The following is a 19946-nucleotide window of genomic DNA, read 5'->3' as shown; positions in this document are numbered from 1 at the left end:
GGATTTTATCTCCAACAAAATATCTGGTGAACTGCAAGTAATTGTCTCTACTTTGGCCTGGGGGAGAGAATTGCTTCCTTTTGACACTTAGCCCAGTGCTAAACAGCTGAGAAGCGACTTATTCTGCTCAGGCCCCTTCGCTGAATAGGGAATAGCACCAGAAGAGCTGTCCCGATCTGTGGTACCTAGTCATTTGGAGATATCTAAGGCAATGAAAACCACCTGACTGGGTGCTCATGTGCCACGAAGGGGTGCTCACCTGGAAGGGAAAGTGGGTGGCAATAACATGGAAACTGATGTCGGCAGTAGCTTAGCTGGCTGATCTCTGCAGAAGACAGACCCAGTCAAGTTCTTCCTTCCAGAGGATGAAACGGGTGCCTGAAGGCATCTCAACCTCTAGCTCACTGCTTCTGGGCTGTGTCCAGAGCATCTGTGTTGGGATCTTTACTCTTGCCTAAATGCATTGCTTAGAATGATGTAATATCCCCTTTAAGGTCACTTTTATCTCCCTTCTTATGAAAGAATTCGTTCATTAGCGCTGCTGCTGAGTTCTCCTTGATTTTAGTCAAGAGGCATTCCTCCTGACAGGAGATCCATTATCTTCACTGCTTCTGCTAGATGGATAGTGGATTTGATAGTCACTTAAATGCTGCTGTTTGGACCTACAAACAAATCCAAGGAGCTGAATATCTCACGAGTGCCTTTGCATGGAGGAAAGTGAGAGAGGAACACCGGGTCTCTGCTTCCTGATTCTCAAACTGTGGCAAGACCAACTGCATCTATCCATACATGTATGTGAGATCTTTGCAGAACCTTGCTCTCCCTGTTGGGGCCCTCCTCCTGTGATTTGCAGCAGGTAGGAATGGTATGGGCACTAATTAGGAATGCAACCTGAAATTTTAAAAATCCCTTCAAAAACTTTTGGGAAAAAAAATAAAGTGTATGATTGAAATGTTTCATGAGGTCATTTTTTCATTTATCTTACACTATATTCTAACACTATGATAACTTAAATTGAGACCATAGCTACTTAGAAATGGAAATGTTTTGACCTAAAATTATAAAATCTGGATGCTTTGAAGCTGCCGGAACATTTTTCTGCTTCTCCTGAAACATTTTCATGGAATTCACATAATTTCAGAAAGTGTTTACCTCAAAGAAGCTGTCTTTTCAGAGAAGAGTTCCCCTGATATATTTTCTTTGACCATCTTTAAAGCTTAACGTTATTAAGAAAAAGCATGTAGACTAGTGATTGTGACACTTTCCAGTGTCCAGTGCCAAATTTATTTTTAAAACATCGTATCTCACTCTCAGCAATGGGCTCTAGTTTTGGCCCTGGTGCCACTGTTTCCCTGCTGGTAAGACACAAGTAATGACACTTCCATAAAGTTAAGGAAAGGCTCCCATCTCAGTTACATCCATGCAAAGAGGAAGGAAATCATTTAGGGTGGCTAATAAGGTATCCCAAACTGTAATAGGATAAGATTAGATAATTCAAGAGACCTGTGCTTTCCGTATAACAGAGGATTGCCACAAGCACTGTAAAGAGCAAGTGTGCTCAAACAATCAGATGACTACAGCTGATGGCCTATAATTTTCTTTATTTCTTTTATTCTAGTTTTACAGACTGCATGCTTTCTGCATGGAGACCGTCATCATATTCAAGAAAAATGTTGCAAGGGAAGCAAGCACACAGGTGGGACCATTTAAACTGAGAGGAAATTAGTATCACTGCTCTTGTAAATTATGAAAAAAAAAATATATTGGAGATGGCTTAGATGCTGAGATTCCAAAAGAATTGTATCTGCAGCTATTGAACTGCCTATCCATTTTTAGCACAGCAGAAATATGTAATGTTTCCTCTGTATTAGCTCTATACAACAATCTCTGCATTACCTAATCTTGGGTAGACAAGCAAAACTTAATGATCTGATTCATAAATTGCAGAAATGGTGTTCTCACCGTTTATGGTGTCAATAAATCATTCAGACTGAAATACAGGCTTGTGTTACGTCCATTCCGGTATTACCTTCTGCTGCTTACACCACTGAGAACTCTGTTTGAAAACGAGAGATTGATTGGTCTGAAAGATGATAGGCTGCAAACAGGACATTCAGATGACATTGCCCTTTCTACTGACTTTCACAAAGACTTTACATTTCTTGTAAGCCTGTAAGTATTGTAGAGAATCTTAAACCATGGCTCCAATCTTGCAACCCCAGGCATGCCTAAAAAAATGCATCCTCCGATTAACTTTTGTGGGACTGATATGAGCGTTACTCACATATCATTTAGAGCGACTGCTGGGACCTGGAGTTTTCTGGGATGCTTCCTCAAATACTGGCTTCTTCCATGAAGTCTTTTCACCCACCGTGGGAAGACATTCGCCTCTGTGGTGAGATGTCACCATTAGTGGCACATGACAATTCGGTGACAAAGTGAGACACAGCGGTTTATCTAGCAGCATCACCAAGAGGATCTGGATGGAGAAATGCTGGAGTGTACTCACAACAGAGAGTGGTAGCACAACTGATGAATATAACAATTTTGTGTAAATTTAGAGATGGAATTTAGAAATAAGCTAATAATTCAGGTGGACAGATTTATCTTTATAAAATTTGTTGAGTTTAGCCAGGTTAACACTTACTCCCTGGATCCATAGACCAAATAGGTTTTTGTTTTGTTTGTTTTTTTTTGTTGTCGTTGGTTTTGTTTTGTTTTGTTTTTATTATTATTATTTTTTGCTGCTTACAAAGGCCTGGCTCCATCTTTTTTCCCCACTGCTGCTAATTCACACAAAGGACATTCTGATTCTACTTCATGGTCTCATCCCATGTTCTCATTTCCAGAAGTTTGTATACCCCAGAAATTGCTTTCCAATACGTATTTATCTTCTGTCATCTAGCTGCATGGTCAACTATGGGATTTCCATTGATTTCTCATTGATTTCTCTCCTCACAGACTTCCCATAGTCTATTGGATCTTGTCTGCACGTCTCCCTCCATTACTGACCTGAATGTTTGGAATAGGCCTTACTCCTAAAGCAGTCTAGCTCTGCTTCTTCCTCACAGTGAGTGCTCTGCCTCACATGTATAGAGAGGTCTTACCGAAGCCCCAGAAAGTAAAATTTAAATTCATAATATGAAAAAAAGACTTTTTAGCACTCATATGCGATGCTGATGTAACTGTTGAGTTCGTAAGTTGGAACTAGTCAAAAATTGTCCTTAGAAATAAAAATTGTCACAAAAAAAATAATAAATCTCAGAAATCCTTATTGAATTGTGGTGTGTTCTTGCAGGAAAACATCTATAGAGGGTGAAAAACAAGTACAAGAAACACTGTGGATGAAACAGCCTTAGCATTTACAACCCTTGCCTCCTACGGTAGATTTCATAGCTCTGTGTTGGCCGTGGGGCTTTTAGGACGTTTTATGAGGTTCCACTCACACGGACATGCTACTCCCTGTGGCTGTGCCGTGTGGCAAGGAGATATGAGGCGAGCATTTTCGTTCACCAGCTCCCTATCTTCATTTGCTCTCAATATTTAGCGCAGACTAACCGGTCTGCGAGACGGAGGCATGGATGAGACCCATTTGGCTGAGACTGTGCAAGCGCTGAGGGCTGATTTTGTGAAGCAACGCTGGCGACTCTGCAAGCAGCAGGACGGAGGGAGCACACTGCCCGCTGACTGCACAGCCTGGGGCACCGCTGCCAGGGCTGGGGACACCGAGTATGCCATGGAAGCGTAGCATCACTCAGGTTGGGACAGGCTCGAGGCCGGCCAGCTGGGCGGCAGCCTCCCGAAACAGCACGGCGGGGGCTCCCCTCGCCGCCTCAGGACGCCGCCGCCCGCCTCCTCCTCGCCCAGGCGCGGCCGCCCTCCGCCTCCCTCCGGCCCGCACTTCCCCTGCGCGGCCGCGGCCGGGGGAAGGCGGCTCCCGCCGGGCCCAGCGCGGCGGCGGCGGCGGCGGATGGCGGGGGGGCCGCCCGCTGAGGAGGAGAAGGAGGAGGAGAAGGAGGCAGCGATGGTGGCGGGGGGCCCGGCGCCATGAGGGCGGGCTCCGGCCATGGCCCATGGCAGCGCCGCGGTCATGCTGAAGTGCGTGGTGGTGGGGGACGGCGCGGTGGGCAAGACGTGCCTGCTGATGAGCTACGCCAACGATGCCTTCCCCGAGGAGTACGTGCCCACCGTGTTCGACCACTACGCAGGTGAGGGGGGCGAGGGGAGGGAAGGAGGGAGGGAGGGAGGAGGCAGGGGGTGCCCACACGGATCGCCCCTGCCCTGCCCTGCCCTGCCCTGCCTCGCCTCACCGGCTCCGTTTCTCCCTCCTTGCAGTCAGCGTCACCGTGGGGGGCAAGCAGTACCTGCTGGGGCTCTACGACACCGCCGGACAGGTGAGACACCCAGCCGGGAGTGGGCTCGCGTCCTTTCCCGTTTTTTCTTTTTTATTATGGATATTGTAGGTGATCCGAGCGGGTCCCCTGGCCGAGGCGGTGCGGCAGCCTGCATGGCGAGGGGTGGTGGCGCTGGACGGGCCCCATTGCGCAGCCCCCCCCTCGGCTTTGGAGGAGGAACAAAAAAAGCGCCCCAGAAAAAAGGGCCCGGCCCCGGGGGGTGCAGGAGACCCCCCAAGGAGACCTAGAGTATATATAGAAAAGCAGCATGTTTGTTGTTTTTTTTTTGTGTGAGTTTTTTAAAAAGAAGTTGGGGATTTCTCACATGAAAACTTCTCGGCGTGTGAGCGTGTGGCTGGGTCTCACATGACCTCAGAGCGCTTCCCTGCCGTAACCAGCAGAGACTAAAATAATCCCACCCGGACCCGTGTGTCGCTGAAGCTGTGCCTTCAGACCGAGTGCCTCCCATCCTAGATAAAACAGTTGTTGGTTGGCCAAAGCAGAGCAACTTTTCGGGTCTGCGTGCAGCCCCAAGGGAAGCAGCACTCAGCCAGTCCTTCATGGGTTTGTGAGGCCTGAAAACAGCAATAAACCCCTTTCTAGGAGAATTACAGGAAACAAGCCTCATTTCCAAACAGCTGGTAGCTGAAGGGTGAGATTCTTACCAAAAAGGCTGACTTCACTGCGATCTCACTGAGCCAAGCACAGACCAGTCCCATTTATGCAGGCTAAGTTCATCTGTTATTTCTGTCGTAGCCCTGCTTTTCCGTAGTAAATGGTTTTTCAAAACACAGCTTGTTGTAAAATGCTGCTCAAGTGTGCTACACCACGAGGATCTAGTCAGTGCTCAGGCAAATTAAAGCATCTCGTTAATACCCATCTATTTTTCTATCATGAGCATTGGAAAATATAAAAATAAGCACCTAGCGCTAGCGTGCGTATGCACAGCTTATTTGTGGATGCTGTCTCAAACAGCTTGTGCTGACTTGTTACTATTAATGGGAGCGCGTGTTGTCAACTCTGTGTAACCTTAACTAATGTGGTTTTGTGGTATCCCTCGCTGCCTGAACGTGCTGAGTACCAAACGGGGAGAGCTTTGGCCCCCTCTAAAGCTAGCAGTGTAAACTGGCCAGTTTGCAGCAAACAGCAAGCAAAGGTATTCCTGTTAAGCTAAGAAAAACTTTTCAGTGTTAAATTGTGTATCTAGATTTGCAAAAAGTTGAAGTAAGCTTTTTTTTTTTTTTTTTTTCTTGTCCAAATTGTGAGAAGTTGAAATCCTAAACTCACATTACAGCTTCTGATGTACCCAGGACCAGAACTTGGTGTCCTAACTCAGAGGAGCCTTAGCTCATGTAGTGTTTTAATGAGGCTACCCTTACAAATATGTCTGGTCTTGGCAAAACTCTCCTTTTAGTCAGCCTTACCAGGTGATACTAAAATCTTTACTGTTATCCTCACCCCAGCTCAGCGTATGGGGGGAAGCAGTGGACACCTGGGGCTGCCCACAAAAGCCTCATCCCAACAAGCAGCACGACTCAGGAGATTCTCACGGGGATCCCATGTAAAGACCCTAGACCAGCAATTTTCTTCTTTTTCCTCCTTCGTCAGAGAGGATTTGCTGACAAGCCTTTCTCCTAGAGCCAGGGGATAAAAGAAAGCTTACTTCCAAGTTTAAAGATTTATGTAGTTAACAGCAGAAGAGCCACGAATTGCTGGTGCCTTCTCCATGTTGAGGAAACAGTCTGCTGCATCTGGTACATGCCTGCTGTTTGTACAGACTTTTGTACAGCTCGGATCCATTGCTGCTCAAAGTCAGGGTTTCTGTGCCAGCATACATCGGTGTTTTCATTTCTAATTCTCTCACCCCCAAATAGTTTTACTGTAAAGTACTGGCCTGGTAGTATCATTTTCTCCAGACTTGGCAGTGCACGATTACTGCGTGGCATCTGAGCAGTTCGCTGTCCTCAGAGCGTGCCTGTCCCCAGCCCTGGGCAGAGTGAGTCGGTACAGCCTGCAGGTTTCATCTCCTGGGGCATGGAGCGTGATCAAGGCTTGGACTTCTCGACCACTCCAAATCCATGCGGCAAGCCCGTGGCAGAGCGAGGAATCGAGACCTTTTGGTTTCTAGCTGGTGCGCAGCAGGCTCATCAGCCTGAAATTCTGACTTATCAGCCTGTGGGTGTCTGTAGCTTGCATGGTTATGTATTTAGCAACTTGTGACAGACTTCTGTTTGGCAGAGGGGCTGTAAGCTGTTGAGTTCATGACACCCAGGATGTGTTTCTAGCAAGCTTCTTCACAACATAGGCAAATCACATGTAGTAACTGCACTGAGCACGTAATGCCTCGCGTCTTTGTGCGTTTCCAGGAGGTTGAGAATAAATCCATTAAAGTCCCGTTTTTTCAGGTTATATATAGCAGGGGAAAATGACACAGTTCACAAGCTTCAGTCTACACGCAGACAGACCTTCCCCCCTCTGTGTGCGTGCAGTGCATCCAGGCGCTTTGGCTGAAAATACTGTGGCCGTGGTTCAGCAGAAAATAGCCAGTACAGCTGCTGGGCAGGGGAGGCGCTCGGAGCCTGTTTGGTTTTGCAGCTGTGGAGGCCGGCTCCTGCTCCAGGGAGGCAGATGGGAACTGGTCCCGGTGGTGGCCCTGCCATCCTGGGGAGGACATTCCTCGGGCAATTCCTCCTGGAGGTGGAGCCGCAGCTCCTTTTAGCCTTGCTGCTGGGCACAGCCCTTGGCTTTGGCTGCCTCTTGGCTCATCCCCTCACTCCTCCACCTGCATGCCCAGAGCTGGGAGCAGAAGTACACCAAAGTTTAACCGTGAGGTGCTCGTGATGCTGGTGCTTGGGTGCCTTTGGCTTTTCAATCCCCACTTGCTGGGGGAGAGTAGCTGCGTGCCAGTACAGTTTTTATGGAGCATGGCTGCCAGGTAAAATAAGCCTGGGAAGGGAACCGTGGCTCCATCAGGAGTCTGCTGACTTCGCCCTGTTAGAGCACTTTTGAATTAGGACCAAGTGGTGATCATTTTGATCTTTCGTAATACCAAGCATAATACTGCCAGCTCTCATGGTAGCAAAGCTTTTGGAGAAATGCCTGTAAGCAGTCACAGAGGGGCTGCGTGTCCCCTTGCCATATCCCAAATGACCGGAGTAACCATGAGGACACACAGCGTTTACCTCCAGGGGGTTGTGCTCCACACTGGAGCCTGCTGCTTAAAGTGGCAGTCAGGGCTCATCCTCCTCTCCTTCCCTTTTGATGTGGGGTTTTCATTTGTGGTGTGGTCGCTTTCCTCCAGTACGTGCTGAGCAGGTACCTGTGGAAGCCTTGGGGTCCTGGTGTGTTGTGGAGCTGTCAGAGCTGGGGGCAGGCCAGGAGGAGGCTGGAGCAGAGCAGGGTAAGACACTCGGTGGCTTCTCAGCTGTCAACCAGACAGTAGCTGTGAAACTCACTAAGCACAATATGAGAACAAGCTGCTGCCTGGTTTTGTTGGCTCAGGTTTTGGTGGCTACTCTTGCTGCAGCTGCAGCCACCTTAATTCAGATCCGCTGATATTTTTTGGCCATTGTAACTGAGTTAAAACTGATGTTAAAAGCAATTTTGTATTAAACTTGGTTTAATACTTGGTATTAAACAGGCTGCTGAAGTGTGTAAATCTAACTCAAATGTTAGCAAGATCAGCGCCTGCCTTAAGGCCAGGTGTATAAACAAATAGTTAGAACTGTGGGAAAGAGCGGGATGGGGGCATGGTTGTTAAAAAGGATGGACACACAACTCGCAGCAGTTGCTATAAATAAGAAAGAGCAGTCATCTTCGTAATCCTTGCTGACTGTTTGTCTTGGCTGTGGCAGGTAGTCCTGGTTTAGCAGGTACCACTTCGGTATTCTGAAAGGAGCGGCAGATGCTGGTCATTTTGGCTGCTCTGTTGTGCAACAGGAATCCCCCCCTCGGACCACATACGCCGCAGATACCGCGCGGCCAGAGCGCTGAACGCAAACTGCAGCACGCAAGCACGGTCTCCCGCAACACAAAACCATTGTGGAGTTACAATTGCTACAGTCAGTAGCACGATTTTGGCAATTCCGAGAATTAAACATCAGCCATGAACACTCTGCCCCATGTCTGTCCCCTCACCCTGCACCTCCCTCCTCCCACGTGTTCTCCCTCGCTCCCCTCGCCTTGCTATGGCTGGGCCAGCAGCTGCTGTGGCCGCCTGCGAGCCCGCTCCGGGCCAGCGTGCTGTCCTATGAATGTGCTGTCCTATGAATGTGCTGTCCTATGAATAGCTCGGCCTCAGCCCTTAGGGGTGTTGCCAGCCGTGCAGATTGAATGGCTCTGCAGCAGCAACTGGCTGGATGTAGGTAATTGAAAATAGAAACGCGCCCGGATTCCCCCTCTGAAATTTTAAGATTTCTAGGCAAAAGGAGGAAGTGATGCGCGTGAGCTTACGGTCTCTGTAATGAGAGTTCAGTAGACTTGAGCAAAAATGGGCTTTCCCTTTGAAGAGAAAGGGACTTCTACTTTCAGATTGGCTTTTAAAAATGCTCTTCCAATAATAATAATAATCCCAGTGCCAAGCTTACGTTCCAACACCGTGTTGTGAACTGTGATTCACACCTTGAAAGCGTCACACCTTTCCTAGAAAGACAGGCAGGTATTGCGATCACCAGATGGGGAATTGGGGATGGGAAATACTGCTCTGCATTCCCAAAAGGATTCACTGAATATATGTGGCAAACCCAAGACAGCTGTTCCTTTTTCAGAGCATCCAAAGCCCCACAGCATTTCTGAAGGTTGGGACTAAGTTATCTTAAAAGCAAAAGTAGGGGTTTTGTTTGAAAATGTAAATCCAGAATGTCTTGGCCAAGTGAGCTAACAGCAGGCTGAAATAAAGAGCCCAAAGCAAACCAGGTATGAGAAGTCCTCTGAAACTTCGATTTATGGTAAAAGCACATGTTAATGAAGCGTTGACCTAGGGAGGCTCTTGCTAAGCACTGATTGTGTAGTCAAGTAAAAATGTTTCTCTTTCTGGGTTTAGGCTGTGACAGAGTTGTCTCTGAATTTTGCTTGTTAACGATTTCTTTGAGGTACAGCGCCATGTTCCTATGCTATCCAAACACCATGATCTAAAAAGGCAATCCTGAGCGCAAGCAGTAATTGTTGCTTTTCCAGTATAATGTTACCGCATATCCTCTCACCTCCCAGTTGTAAGTTGGTGTGTATAGTCAGAGTTCTTGACTGAAACGTCTCCTTTGCAAAGAGCTCTTCATGTTTTGGTAAATATGAAAAGTCTCAAAAAAGCACTATTTTCATTTATAGTTTAGCTCCTGAGTCAGCCTCTAATCTACACCTTCAAATAAGCCAGACGTCATCTAGAGTACTGCCTCCGCAGCAAAGACCTTTCTCCCAATCAATTACTTGGCGAGAAACAGTGCAAAAGGACTTAAAACGTCAGCTAGGGCTTGATCCACAGCTCTGTGTCAGCAGGCACCCTACTGCTGAGCTCAGAGTGCTTTGTTCCTGTTCCTTTATTGAGAACACGGACAAAATGAACATAAAACTTAATAGCAATACCAATGTTTTGTCAGTCCCAGGCATTCAAAATGATGAGTCAGCTATTCCTATCCCCGGACCACACTAGGAGGCACCTAAAAACCTAGAAAAGGAAAACAGATTGGGAATTTTTCTTTTGCCCTTTGCTGGAAGTGGTTTTCCTTTGAGTTTTGTGTGTTCAGGTTTTCTCTGTGTCCACAGGGGACTGGAAACACCGCTCATTTAAAAGTGAACAGGATGTTATTTTTCTTCATGTAATCATCGTTCTCTGTGAACCTGGGCTTTAAGAAATAATATAAGACACTGATTCCAAATCTTGGAAGTTTCACTGGGAGTTATAAGAAAAAAAACAAACATAATATTGTTAAAACAGATGCTTTGGGACAGAAATTCAGGACTTTTTTTAACCTCCAAATTAGCACTTACGTTTCTAACAAAACTGTGGCTCCTCTAATTAAAAAAAAAAAAAAAAAAGTGAACTGGGCCAAAGAGAAGGGGAATAACATCTTTTTACTGCTCTGTTCTGCTGCGGTTTTCTAAGCAGTCTGTTGGTTTGGATTGGTGACTGGGTGATCTGTGCTAAGAAAAATGCCTGAATGCTACGTGATGCTTCCAGCACTTGTAAAGGTTGTGTCAGTTGACTCATGCGCTGCTGCTGTCCTCATCCTCTTTTAATCCCCGCTGCATCCATTTTGTGGCACGTGGGCAGGAATTCTTAGCAGTGGTCGGCACTTGCTGGTGTGTGTATCAAAATGCAGATGGCAGTGTTATTCTCCAGAGCAAAGGAGCATCTGTCAGCATCCTAGGTGAGCTTATTGCATTAGATGAATGAAACACAGACCGAATGTGCCTCAGGCAGCTCGTGCTCTAAATCAGATGCAGCCGTGAATGCTGAAAGATCATCTGTAGGGCTCATTGCCCTGGGTTGCCTGATGTCCAGTTGGGATGCAGTGCTGGAGTGAATTACAGCTGGATGTCAGGAGCAACGTGGGTATCAACGTGTATCTTTACCTGGTACCCACAGATAGCCCAGTCATGGGCAGCGAGGTGGCTGTCGTATTCCTCTCCTCATAAGGAGAAACCCTAGGAGGTTTTTCAGCTGCCTTAGCATCTGTGGCAGTGAAACCACTGGGTGTTTTACCACGTTCTTCGATGGCAGCTGTTAGCCCTGACACATCGGGGCTTGACGTAAAATGAGATGCTGAAGGCTCCTAGGAGCACCTTTAATTCCGGGAGCTTTCACCGTGATGTGTTTATGGAGTACACGTGATGGCAAAGGTACTCTGGCAGCTTATGCCCTCTATGCAGCTGTGTGATGAGAATTAATCTTGCAGAGTCAGTGTGATGAAGTCTTAGTCGTCTGTCTTACAAAGCTGTGTTTCTCAGCACTGGACTGAAGAATGTGCTTTTGGGATTTATTTGTGAAAAGTGAAAGGGAGCGGGACCCCTAACTGACCAGTCTTTGTTGCTGTGACACAGATAACTATATTAAACCACCTCTATTCCAAGGCTTGTTTTCTCAGTGAAAACAGACTACTTGACAGTCATTTTCTCCTGTAAAAACATACTGAAAGAATCCATGTTTCCTAACAGCAGGGCTGACCAGATCCTCTGTGCCAGGGTGAATTTAATTGTTTTTCCCTGATTACCCAATGTGAAAGAATGAAAACCCCTGATTGTTCCTGGCCACACTCACCAAAACTGGGGTGAATTCCTTTCACAGAGCAAGTGTGAAACTGGTGTGGGAAGAGTTATGAGTTACTCATAAGGTCAGTGACAGAGCAGGAAACCAGCACAGCACCTCCGAGCCGCGATTTCTGCTGGATAACGAGTGAAAGGGCTTGCCCACAGCAGTCACCCTGCCGCTTCCTAGGAGCTGCATGGTGGCTGAGCAACTGCTCTAGGTGTGTTCGAGTGAAAGTGTGTTCACTGGTAGTGCCTGCAGTCTGCTGAATCCATGTTAAAGATGCTAAAACACTAAGTCTTGCAGAGGAAAATCAGACTTTTACTTTCAGAATACCAGGAAGAGGCTGGCAAGCTGAAGTTACTGTGGTGATGGGGAGCAGTGTTTTGTTGAGACTGTCTAGGCAAATAGTTTAGCATCACCACATGCCAAGATGTAGGATTTGGATGGTACTTAATCCCACATTAAGACTGGGATCAATTTTGATCAATTAAAGGCAATTTTATGTATAATAAAGGGCATATTCCGTCCTTGTCTCAAGGCTCTAAAATCCATCTTAATAGGCTCCATCTTTCAGCTGGTTATTTCTCTACACAGAGAAGCATTTCAGACGTGTAAGCAGCTGCGTAGATCTCAGATACGCCAGAAGGGAAGTTCTGTCAGAAGAAAAATCCTAATTCGCAAACACTGGGCCTTTTCAATGTATAATTCATACGTCCTGTGAACAGCCCTCCTCGCAGGAGCTTAGAGATGGGTTTAGATCGGTTTACTTCATTTTTAGAGTACAATGGGAGAGCATTTAGCCTGTCTTCCTGCAGCCTTTTCTATAAATTAAAAATAGCTGCTGGACCCAAATCAGCCGCTTTCTGTGTTCCCTGTGAGCACAGGCCCGAACAGGCCGACCCTGCCTTTGGGCACGTGGGCCACATCCCCAGAAGCCAGTGAAGGGTCTGGGGGCCTGCAGCCAGGCAATGATCACTGTATTTCACATGTCCCGAGACTAGGGGCAGCTGGAGGTTGTCTGCAGATGTAGGAAATCACAAAATCAAATGTAGTGGTCCGTGGGACAGGGCCTGTGCTGCAGGCCGGGCCCGGCAGCGGTGTCAGGCCGTGCTGCCTCAGGCCAGGCTGCGGCTTGCAAAGGGCTACGGCGCGCACGCACTCTGTGCCAAAATGCTGTAGAGAGCTGGTTTTTAAGGCAGGGAAGCAATTTGTGCTTCGTATAGGGCAGTACAGCCCACTTCCCTCTCTCTCCTCCCCCACCTAGTACGTAGTAGAATCAGAAACCACAGCGTGATTCAGCCCGGCACCTGAAACCTTCCTGCACTGCTTCTGGGCAGGCAGCTGCTCGCTGGGGCTTATGGCAGGGCTGCGGCTCAGCCTCTCATCCCAAATAGTCTGGGGGAGACAGTAGGATCTGCCCGCTGGGGTAGCTGTCAGCTGCTGCTAAGTCCCCGGGGATGTGTTAGACACCACAGTTGTTATGGTTTGCTCGTTACATTTACCAAAATATTACCAGGAGCCTACTGAAATGGAAATTTCTTTACCAGGAGGAAAACTACACACACTGCAACCTTGGATAGGTTTGAAATGCACTCCAAAAATGGTAAAATTAGAGCTCGACAATCTGTATGGACTGTATAATCTTGTATATATTTGTATTTGCAATCATCCTACTACAGAGCAGATTACAACTTGGTCTTACAGCTGGGATTCGGCTCCACAGAAAGCAGCTTGCTACGCTTGTGTGCCTCCCCAAGACCCTGTGAGCAGCGGTTGTCATTGCCCTGTGCTACACGAAGGCTGCATTCCTCTAGCAACTCCGCCTGATGTCTATTTTTGGCTTCCCCTCTAAAAACAGATGGTTGGGAGCGAGAACCTCCCCTTGTGATTGCTGTTGTAAGCTGTGAAAGCAACAGATGGTTGCTAACGCAGAGGCACAAACCCAGAGTTGTCAAGTTCCAGTTTTTCTTCCAGAGACCACTCAGGCTTTATTTTGTTCCCCTCCATCCACCTTATACCTTTTCAGAATATAAAAGAAATAGGCTTCTCCTTTTGTTTAATAAGTTTGTCAGCATTATGTGACTGGAGATGTATACTTTACATTTCTTTCCAAGTCATTAACTTTGTTTCTGCCAAAGTACAAAGTGAGGCCTGAATTCAGACGCCAGCATGACACACCTTGCTCAGAGCCCCAGCCACTGGTGTTAATGAAGTACTGGAATTTGGTTTCTGCTGGTTGTTTAAGGACACCAGCCCACATATTTGCAAGGAAAACAAAATGATCTAGGTTCATGTCTTCTTCACTGCCTGTAACAGGAGACCTTAGAGGTATGCACTTCCCCAAATGTCTTGGTCAAGGTGTGGGACAGTCCTGACTGCAAGAAGGCTTCTCTAATTGTTCTTCATCTCTCCTAGTGGGATACAGAGACCCTGATCCCATTCCAGAGGAGGAGAAAGAGGCCTGTGGTCTCACAGTATAGAGAGAGGGGTGAGGACCTCAGTCTTCCCTGAGCTTGGTCTTCCCTGAGCTTGGTCAGGGAAGAGGGGGATGCCATAAAACAGGGGCTCTAATACTGTGCAATCACAGGTATGCCTGCACCTCGGCATTCAGTTTTCTGATAAACCAAACAAAATCATGCTTATGAGATCATTAGACTTCAGTTTGTCTGAGTTTATTTTTAAAAAATATCCCACTGCACGTAAGCTGTGTACATCAAAAGCTTTTGGAGTGCTTTGCAAAGACTAATGCATTATTAAGCTAGCAAACCCCTTTGGGACACCCTAACAGATGGGAAGATGCAAGTAGGGAGAGAATAATAATTTGCTCAGGGCGACATATTATGTTAGTTGCAGAGTTAGGAATACAGTTTTTGTGTTCTTAACTATGCCTCCCAGCTGATATCCATGGAATTGGGCAAAAGTATTAATTTAAAATCAATTAGACAACTTGAAATACAGCACTGCATTCTGCTTTTGGTTTGAGCAAACCTTTGCAATGAAGACCAATAATACACTGCTGCAGAAATGCAAGGCCATTCTTTAGTCTACGTGCAAAAAGTTCCTCTATTTTTGAGAAGTTAAAGGTCAGGTAAAGAAATAGCCACATTTTGGATGCATTAAGACAAAATCCACCTGAACAACCAAAATACAGTGAGAAACGGTGATTCAGTACTCCAGCACAAGGCAGCAGAAAACCTGAGAGGCAGATAATGAGTTACTCTAGCAGATGGAAAGGACATCTACAGGAGAGACTTTAAGGAGCTGAAGATACAGGCAATGCTAGATTTACCCATAGAAAATCAAAACTAGAGGGAAATGAAAATTTAAAAGTATGGATTTCCTTTCTCCACTCCTAAAAACAAAACAAAACCAACCCGAAACCAGTCCTTCCCAGCTTGCAGCTGAGAAGCCAAGTCACCAGTTCCTCCATCTTGTCTCCTTTCCCGTGTCTCCTCTCTGTTGGCAGCTGTCCTGGGTTACTGCAGAGATACTATTTAAAAGACGGATGCTCCTGTTGCAATTTAGTGTCTTCAAGGGGGTGTCCATAGATCACAGCACCATATAACATTGATTAAGCCAACATACTTGCAACCAATTTGCCTGAAGTCATTACAACTCTTATATTTTCAGCATATTTTTTTCTATCTGTATTTATCTGCCTCAGCAAACAGTGAACATTTTTTGTTTTAAAATCCAGCAAATATTGGAGAATGAGCCATTTCAGCACAGTCTGGAGTTTTTGAGAGCTTAGTGCATATTCTGATCCTTAGTGGCTTCCTTACCCATCTTATTTATATTCTTAAAATATTCCATTTAAATTCTTTAAATATTTTTAATGCCTAAATATATAGGCAGTGCCTCCCCCAACTAGATTGGAAGTTTAATTGCTGTACAGCGCCGTGTGTCCATGCACTCAAATTGGAATTTATGTTGACTGACTAGGCTAATTAGATTTTGCCATTGCATTTAATTTTAGAATAAGCCTCATTTATTTCCCTTACACTAGATTCAGGAAATAAATTATAATTGAAGCCATCAGATTTTTTTCCAGGCTTCTCTAATATGCAGCCTAAATTCATGTGGTACTTCAGGTTCTTTTACCAAGTGCAGCGATATGCCGGAGAAGGCTTTCAGTTTGGATTGTTATTTTCTGGGGATTTGTTGGGGAGCAGAAGGAGCCTTAACACACAGACGGCCCACTAGAGGCTGCTAACATTGAAGCCAGGCTCTATCTTAGGAGGATGCAGGACCAGGATAAAAAATAGACAAGTTTTGGATGCTTTAAAACTGATTGTGTGGGGGGAGATGACATTAGAATTACCTGTCTTACTAAAACAAGCGGTGGTAGGCCATTATGAGTATCAATATGAACACACTTTTCATAGCACAGGTGAGGTTTGAAGGAGAGCCTGACAGCATTGGCTTGTTGCAGGCAGCAGGATTGGTGGGTATAGCCAAATTCTCTGTTAATTTCTGCAAGCGTCAATGCAGTGAAGTCACTGTAGCGAATACCACGTACGCCTGTGGCTGTGGTACGTATCCAATCACACTGTACTTGTCTTCAGTTTAACATCTTAATTACGCAGGCTGAACCCGCAGCTTGCCCAGTGCAGCCGGAGCAGGGTATAAATCCAGAGGCATATAAATAGCAGGGGCAGGACAGATCAGCAATGAGCACTCCTTAAAAAGCACTAAAGTTGCTCACTCACGGATGATCACCGGTGAACGCTTGGGACGTCACGTGTGCTGCCAAGATGTGGCCAAACATCCAAGGATTTGTATCCAGTGGGACTTAAAAATGCTAAACTAAATGTAAAAGTTTTGAAGTAAATCATGCAAAGGTAACTTGGCTTTGGGATTAGCAAATGATGAGTATTTGCCAAGAATAAACCGTCTGTCTGTAATTTGAAATGGATTAACTCACAGATACTTTAATGTCAATGGACTAGCAGGAATTTCCGGCGACAGTAAAATGTTTTCTCCATTGCAATATTTAATGCAGTCAGTATTGTAACACAGGTGAGAGATTTTTACGAAACATGTTGTGTAGTAAAGGCAACTCTTTGGTGGTAGGCATAAATTAGGACTTTGTACTACTTTTTATTTTTTTAGGAAAACCTTTCCAGTAATATCCCGCATATGATTTAGTAGAGCTGAATTGGAGAGCAACTGACGGATCTGTGCGAGTGTTCCTGCACGCAGATTTTGTACTCTAGGGACCGGTCTAATTTGCAGTTGGGAAGCTTCTTTTAGGATTTTGATCTCCACCCTAGAAAACAGAGGGGCAACTCTGAGCAGGCTCTAAGTGAAATGTAAAACACACACACAAACAATTGAATTTGGAATAGTTTTGAGATGCAGTTGTGATTTTTAAAAAAATTTATTTCTGCTTTCTATGATGAATAGCCATAACGGCTCAAAAGACAAGCTTACTAGGTTTTTCTTCTGAAACAGGACAGGACCCCGACACTAGTAGAGAAACAGCAGATCTTCCAAAAGGGCTGTCACAACGCTTCACAGTAGTTTTGGCTACTGGGGTTGTGAAGTGGTGTGTCCGTGTTTACAGTTCAGCATGCTCTGGCTTGCTGACCAAACTGCAGAGTGTATAGGACTGGCAGCAAAGTCTGTATAACCCAAATTGCACCTGAGGACACCAGAGAGTGCTGGCCAGTGGTTGCCTCCTCACTCGCGCAGGATCTCCTCTTGTGCTTGCTCCCACACATCTTTTCTCGTCTCTTCTCCATTTCATGCTAACAGTCCTCTTCCCGTAGCTGCTGACTTCCAGATGAAAAGATGGATCTAGCAGAAGCTGTTCTGAGGAAGAAAGTTCTCACATGTTTTCTAAATTCTACTGACACAACCTTAAAAACCTAAAGTTTAATCAAAGAAGGGCTTTTTTGAGGGTGCAACTATAGGTTAATAACCTGGTAATGTGACAGCTGCCAAGGAAACGAAAATTGGATTTTCTGGCTTGTTTCAAACATGGAGTTGAATTACATTTCTGTCTACATTCAGTGAACAAGTAATTCTGCTATTTGTGCGATTTAATTAAGATGGGGAGCAAAGAGAGAGGCTGCCTAGCCCGCTGATTAACCAGGCACTGGTGTTTATTGCGGAAGAGAAGGCAGAAACCTGTCATCCTTCACCGTCTTGGCAATGACAGGGCTCAGCATTAGTGACATAAGGTAGGAATACCAGGGCATTGATTCACCACTACAGACCAAAAGAATCCTTGCAAAAAGAAGCTGGGGCATATTCCCTCCTGGTCTTAGCTAAAATGTAAGGCAAAACCCCATAAAAAACTGTGTCTGACAGCAGGGACAGTGCTCCTAAGTACCTCTTGCCAGGGTACTGTATGCACTGGCAGTAGGACTGGGGGCTTTAAATGCTGTGGCTCTAAATGACCCAAATAATAATCTTTTCAAAGGGACATGTTCTTCCCAAAGGGCATTAATGTTCCCTTGATAGTGTTCTTGATCTTTAATTCCTGTTCCTTCCCGCTGTTTGCTGAGCTTGCTTACAGAAAGCAGAGTCTGGACAAAGGAGCTCCCTTCTGATCCTTCCTTCCTCTGCCCTGATCATTAGCACAGGACAGTAAAATTTCTTAGCCGGAAAGAAAATTTTAAGGAGGAACTCAAGTATCACTTCTACATACAATCCAAAAGAGCACATTAAGTTAAGTGCATTAAGTAGCCTTAATCTAGCCTAGTTCTGTATAACCTGGGTGGCTCCGTAGCAGTCACAGCTGGTAACTTTTCTTTGGTAAAACAGATGCTAACTTTTGATCTGCAAGTATGTTTGGACCGTAAACATTTTTTTTTCCTTTAAATTAAAACTTTTTAAAGAGCAATCTTCCACATATTCTATTACAGAGGTAAGTTTCTATCGGTTTTAACACTGAGATTAATTTTATATTTACATTCACATATACTTACTCTTATGTGCAGATTTTGTTCTCACAGCCACACTAACTAACCTGGAATAGTTATAAACACTCAGAAAGTTTGCTAAAACAAACTTCCTGAAATAGCAGTACGGTTCCTGAATATACAGTTAATGAAATACAAGCAACAATTTAGGATTGCAGATAACAGAATTTTTCTTTCTCAGGAAGACTATGATCGTCTGAGACCTTTATCTTATCCTATGACCGATGTCTTCCTTATCTGCTTCTCAGTGGTAAACCCTGCTTCATTTCAAAACGTGAAGGAAGAATGGGTACCAGAGTTGAAGGAGTATGCACCTAATGTTCCCTTTTTACTAGTAGGAACACAGGTATATCTGTTTCTGTTCTAGTTTACTTAAATCAATCAGTTTATTGTATGATTTCTTTGGGCTGAAAGTTCACGTCCAACAGGACCTGCACAGCACCTCCTTTTGACTTTGCAGAACAGCACTAACAATTGCCAGAAAAGAGTAGATCTGTGTTGTTCTCTAATAAGGGACTTTCATTTTGTTAAAATCTGTACATTGTAAACAGGGTGGCAAGGTTGGCTGCATCCCTCAGGACAGTAAAAGTCATGGGACTTACTGAATAGAAGTGTCTGTTCATACTAACATAGCACTATTGTCGGAGTAAAGGTTGTTCATCTAATAACGCTCCAATGTTACTTGGAATACTTTGGCCTGCAACCATTGCTCATATCCATTATTTATGGAAGTAAAGGATCTAGGGGAGAATTGAGACAATTTCCTCTTGCTTCTCGTGGGCCATGGACTGGCCTTCAATTATGAAGTGACCAACATGTTGCTATTATATTTGGGTTAATTTTGCTGTCACTGCTAGATAAACTTTTTGGTATTCTAACTGAAGAGCTGAATTAGGGAGTAAATGTGTGGTCCTTCTGGATTAAAAGTAGCTCACAGCTTAAATTTCTAGAGCTTTTGAATCAGTAAGGATCCACAGTCTGAACCATGACGTGACACCTTTTTTTTTTTTTTTTTTAACATGCAATATTCCATTAAATAATTATGCTCTAAAATGAGGATGTCATATAACCTGCTGACTTTTGTTTAGAAAAACTATTCCAACATGACTTCAATCTTTCTTGCTAGATTGATCTTCGTGATGACCCAAAAACTCTGGCAAGACTGAATGATATGAAAGAGAAGCCTTTATCTGTGGAGCAAGGACAGAAATTAGCAAAAGAGGTAAACTGGATACTCCTAAATGAAATCAAGTAGCAAAGAAGCAAAAAAAAATCACATCTATTTTCAATTGACTTTTCTTTCTTTACATTTCTTTTACCAGCCAGCATATGAAACCTTATGACTAGTTACCAGTTAACAATATTTACTTATATTGTTGA

General features: G+C 45.0%; 2 protein-coding genes across 8 annotated transcripts in view; one reads left to right on the top strand and one right to left on the bottom strand.

Annotated features, from left to right (window-relative positions):
- The first annotated feature begins 3798 nt into the window (after nucleotides 1–3798).
- RHOQ (ras homolog family member Q) overlaps nucleotides 3799–19946 on the top strand; it is a 17279-nt gene continuing 1131 nt past the window's right edge. The window contains exons 1-4 of one of the 2 annotated variants that reach the window (XM_038177166.2): nucleotides 3799–4208; nucleotides 4336–4394; nucleotides 18748–18912; nucleotides 19693–19788. In XM_038177166.2, the coding sequence (XP_038033094.1) occupies nucleotides 4067–4208; nucleotides 4336–4394; nucleotides 18748–18912; nucleotides 19693–19788 (462 nt within the window). In that variant the 5' untranslated portion in view covers nucleotides 3799–4066. The remainder of the gene's footprint in view (nucleotides 4209–4335; nucleotides 4395–18747; nucleotides 18913–19692; nucleotides 19789–19946) is intronic. The other variant, XM_027454071.3, reaches the window with a different exon arrangement.
- The window catches only part of PIGF (phosphatidylinositol glycan anchor biosynthesis class F), a 27272-nt gene continuing 21829 nt past the window's right edge, over nucleotides 14504–19946 (bottom strand). For 3 of the 6 annotated variants that reach the window (XR_005264565.2, XM_038177162.2, XM_038177161.2), the window contains one exon: nucleotides 16999–17451. The gene's annotated coding sequence lies outside the window, so the exon portion shown is untranslated. Of the gene's footprint in view, nucleotides 16907–16998; nucleotides 17452–19946 lie in introns of those variants that run through there. The other 3 variants (XR_005264566.2, XM_038177163.2, XR_005264564.2) reach the window with 2 other exon arrangements.

This window comes from Anas platyrhynchos, chromosome 3 (assembly GCF_047663525.1).
Source record: "Anas platyrhynchos isolate ZD024472 breed Pekin duck chromosome 3, IASCAAS_PekinDuck_T2T, whole genome shotgun sequence".
NCBI lineage: Eukaryota > Metazoa > Chordata > Aves > Anseriformes > Anatidae > Anas > Anas platyrhynchos.
The sequence above is the reverse complement of the archived record's forward strand: the minus strand, read 5'-3'. Positions and strand labels throughout refer to the sequence as shown.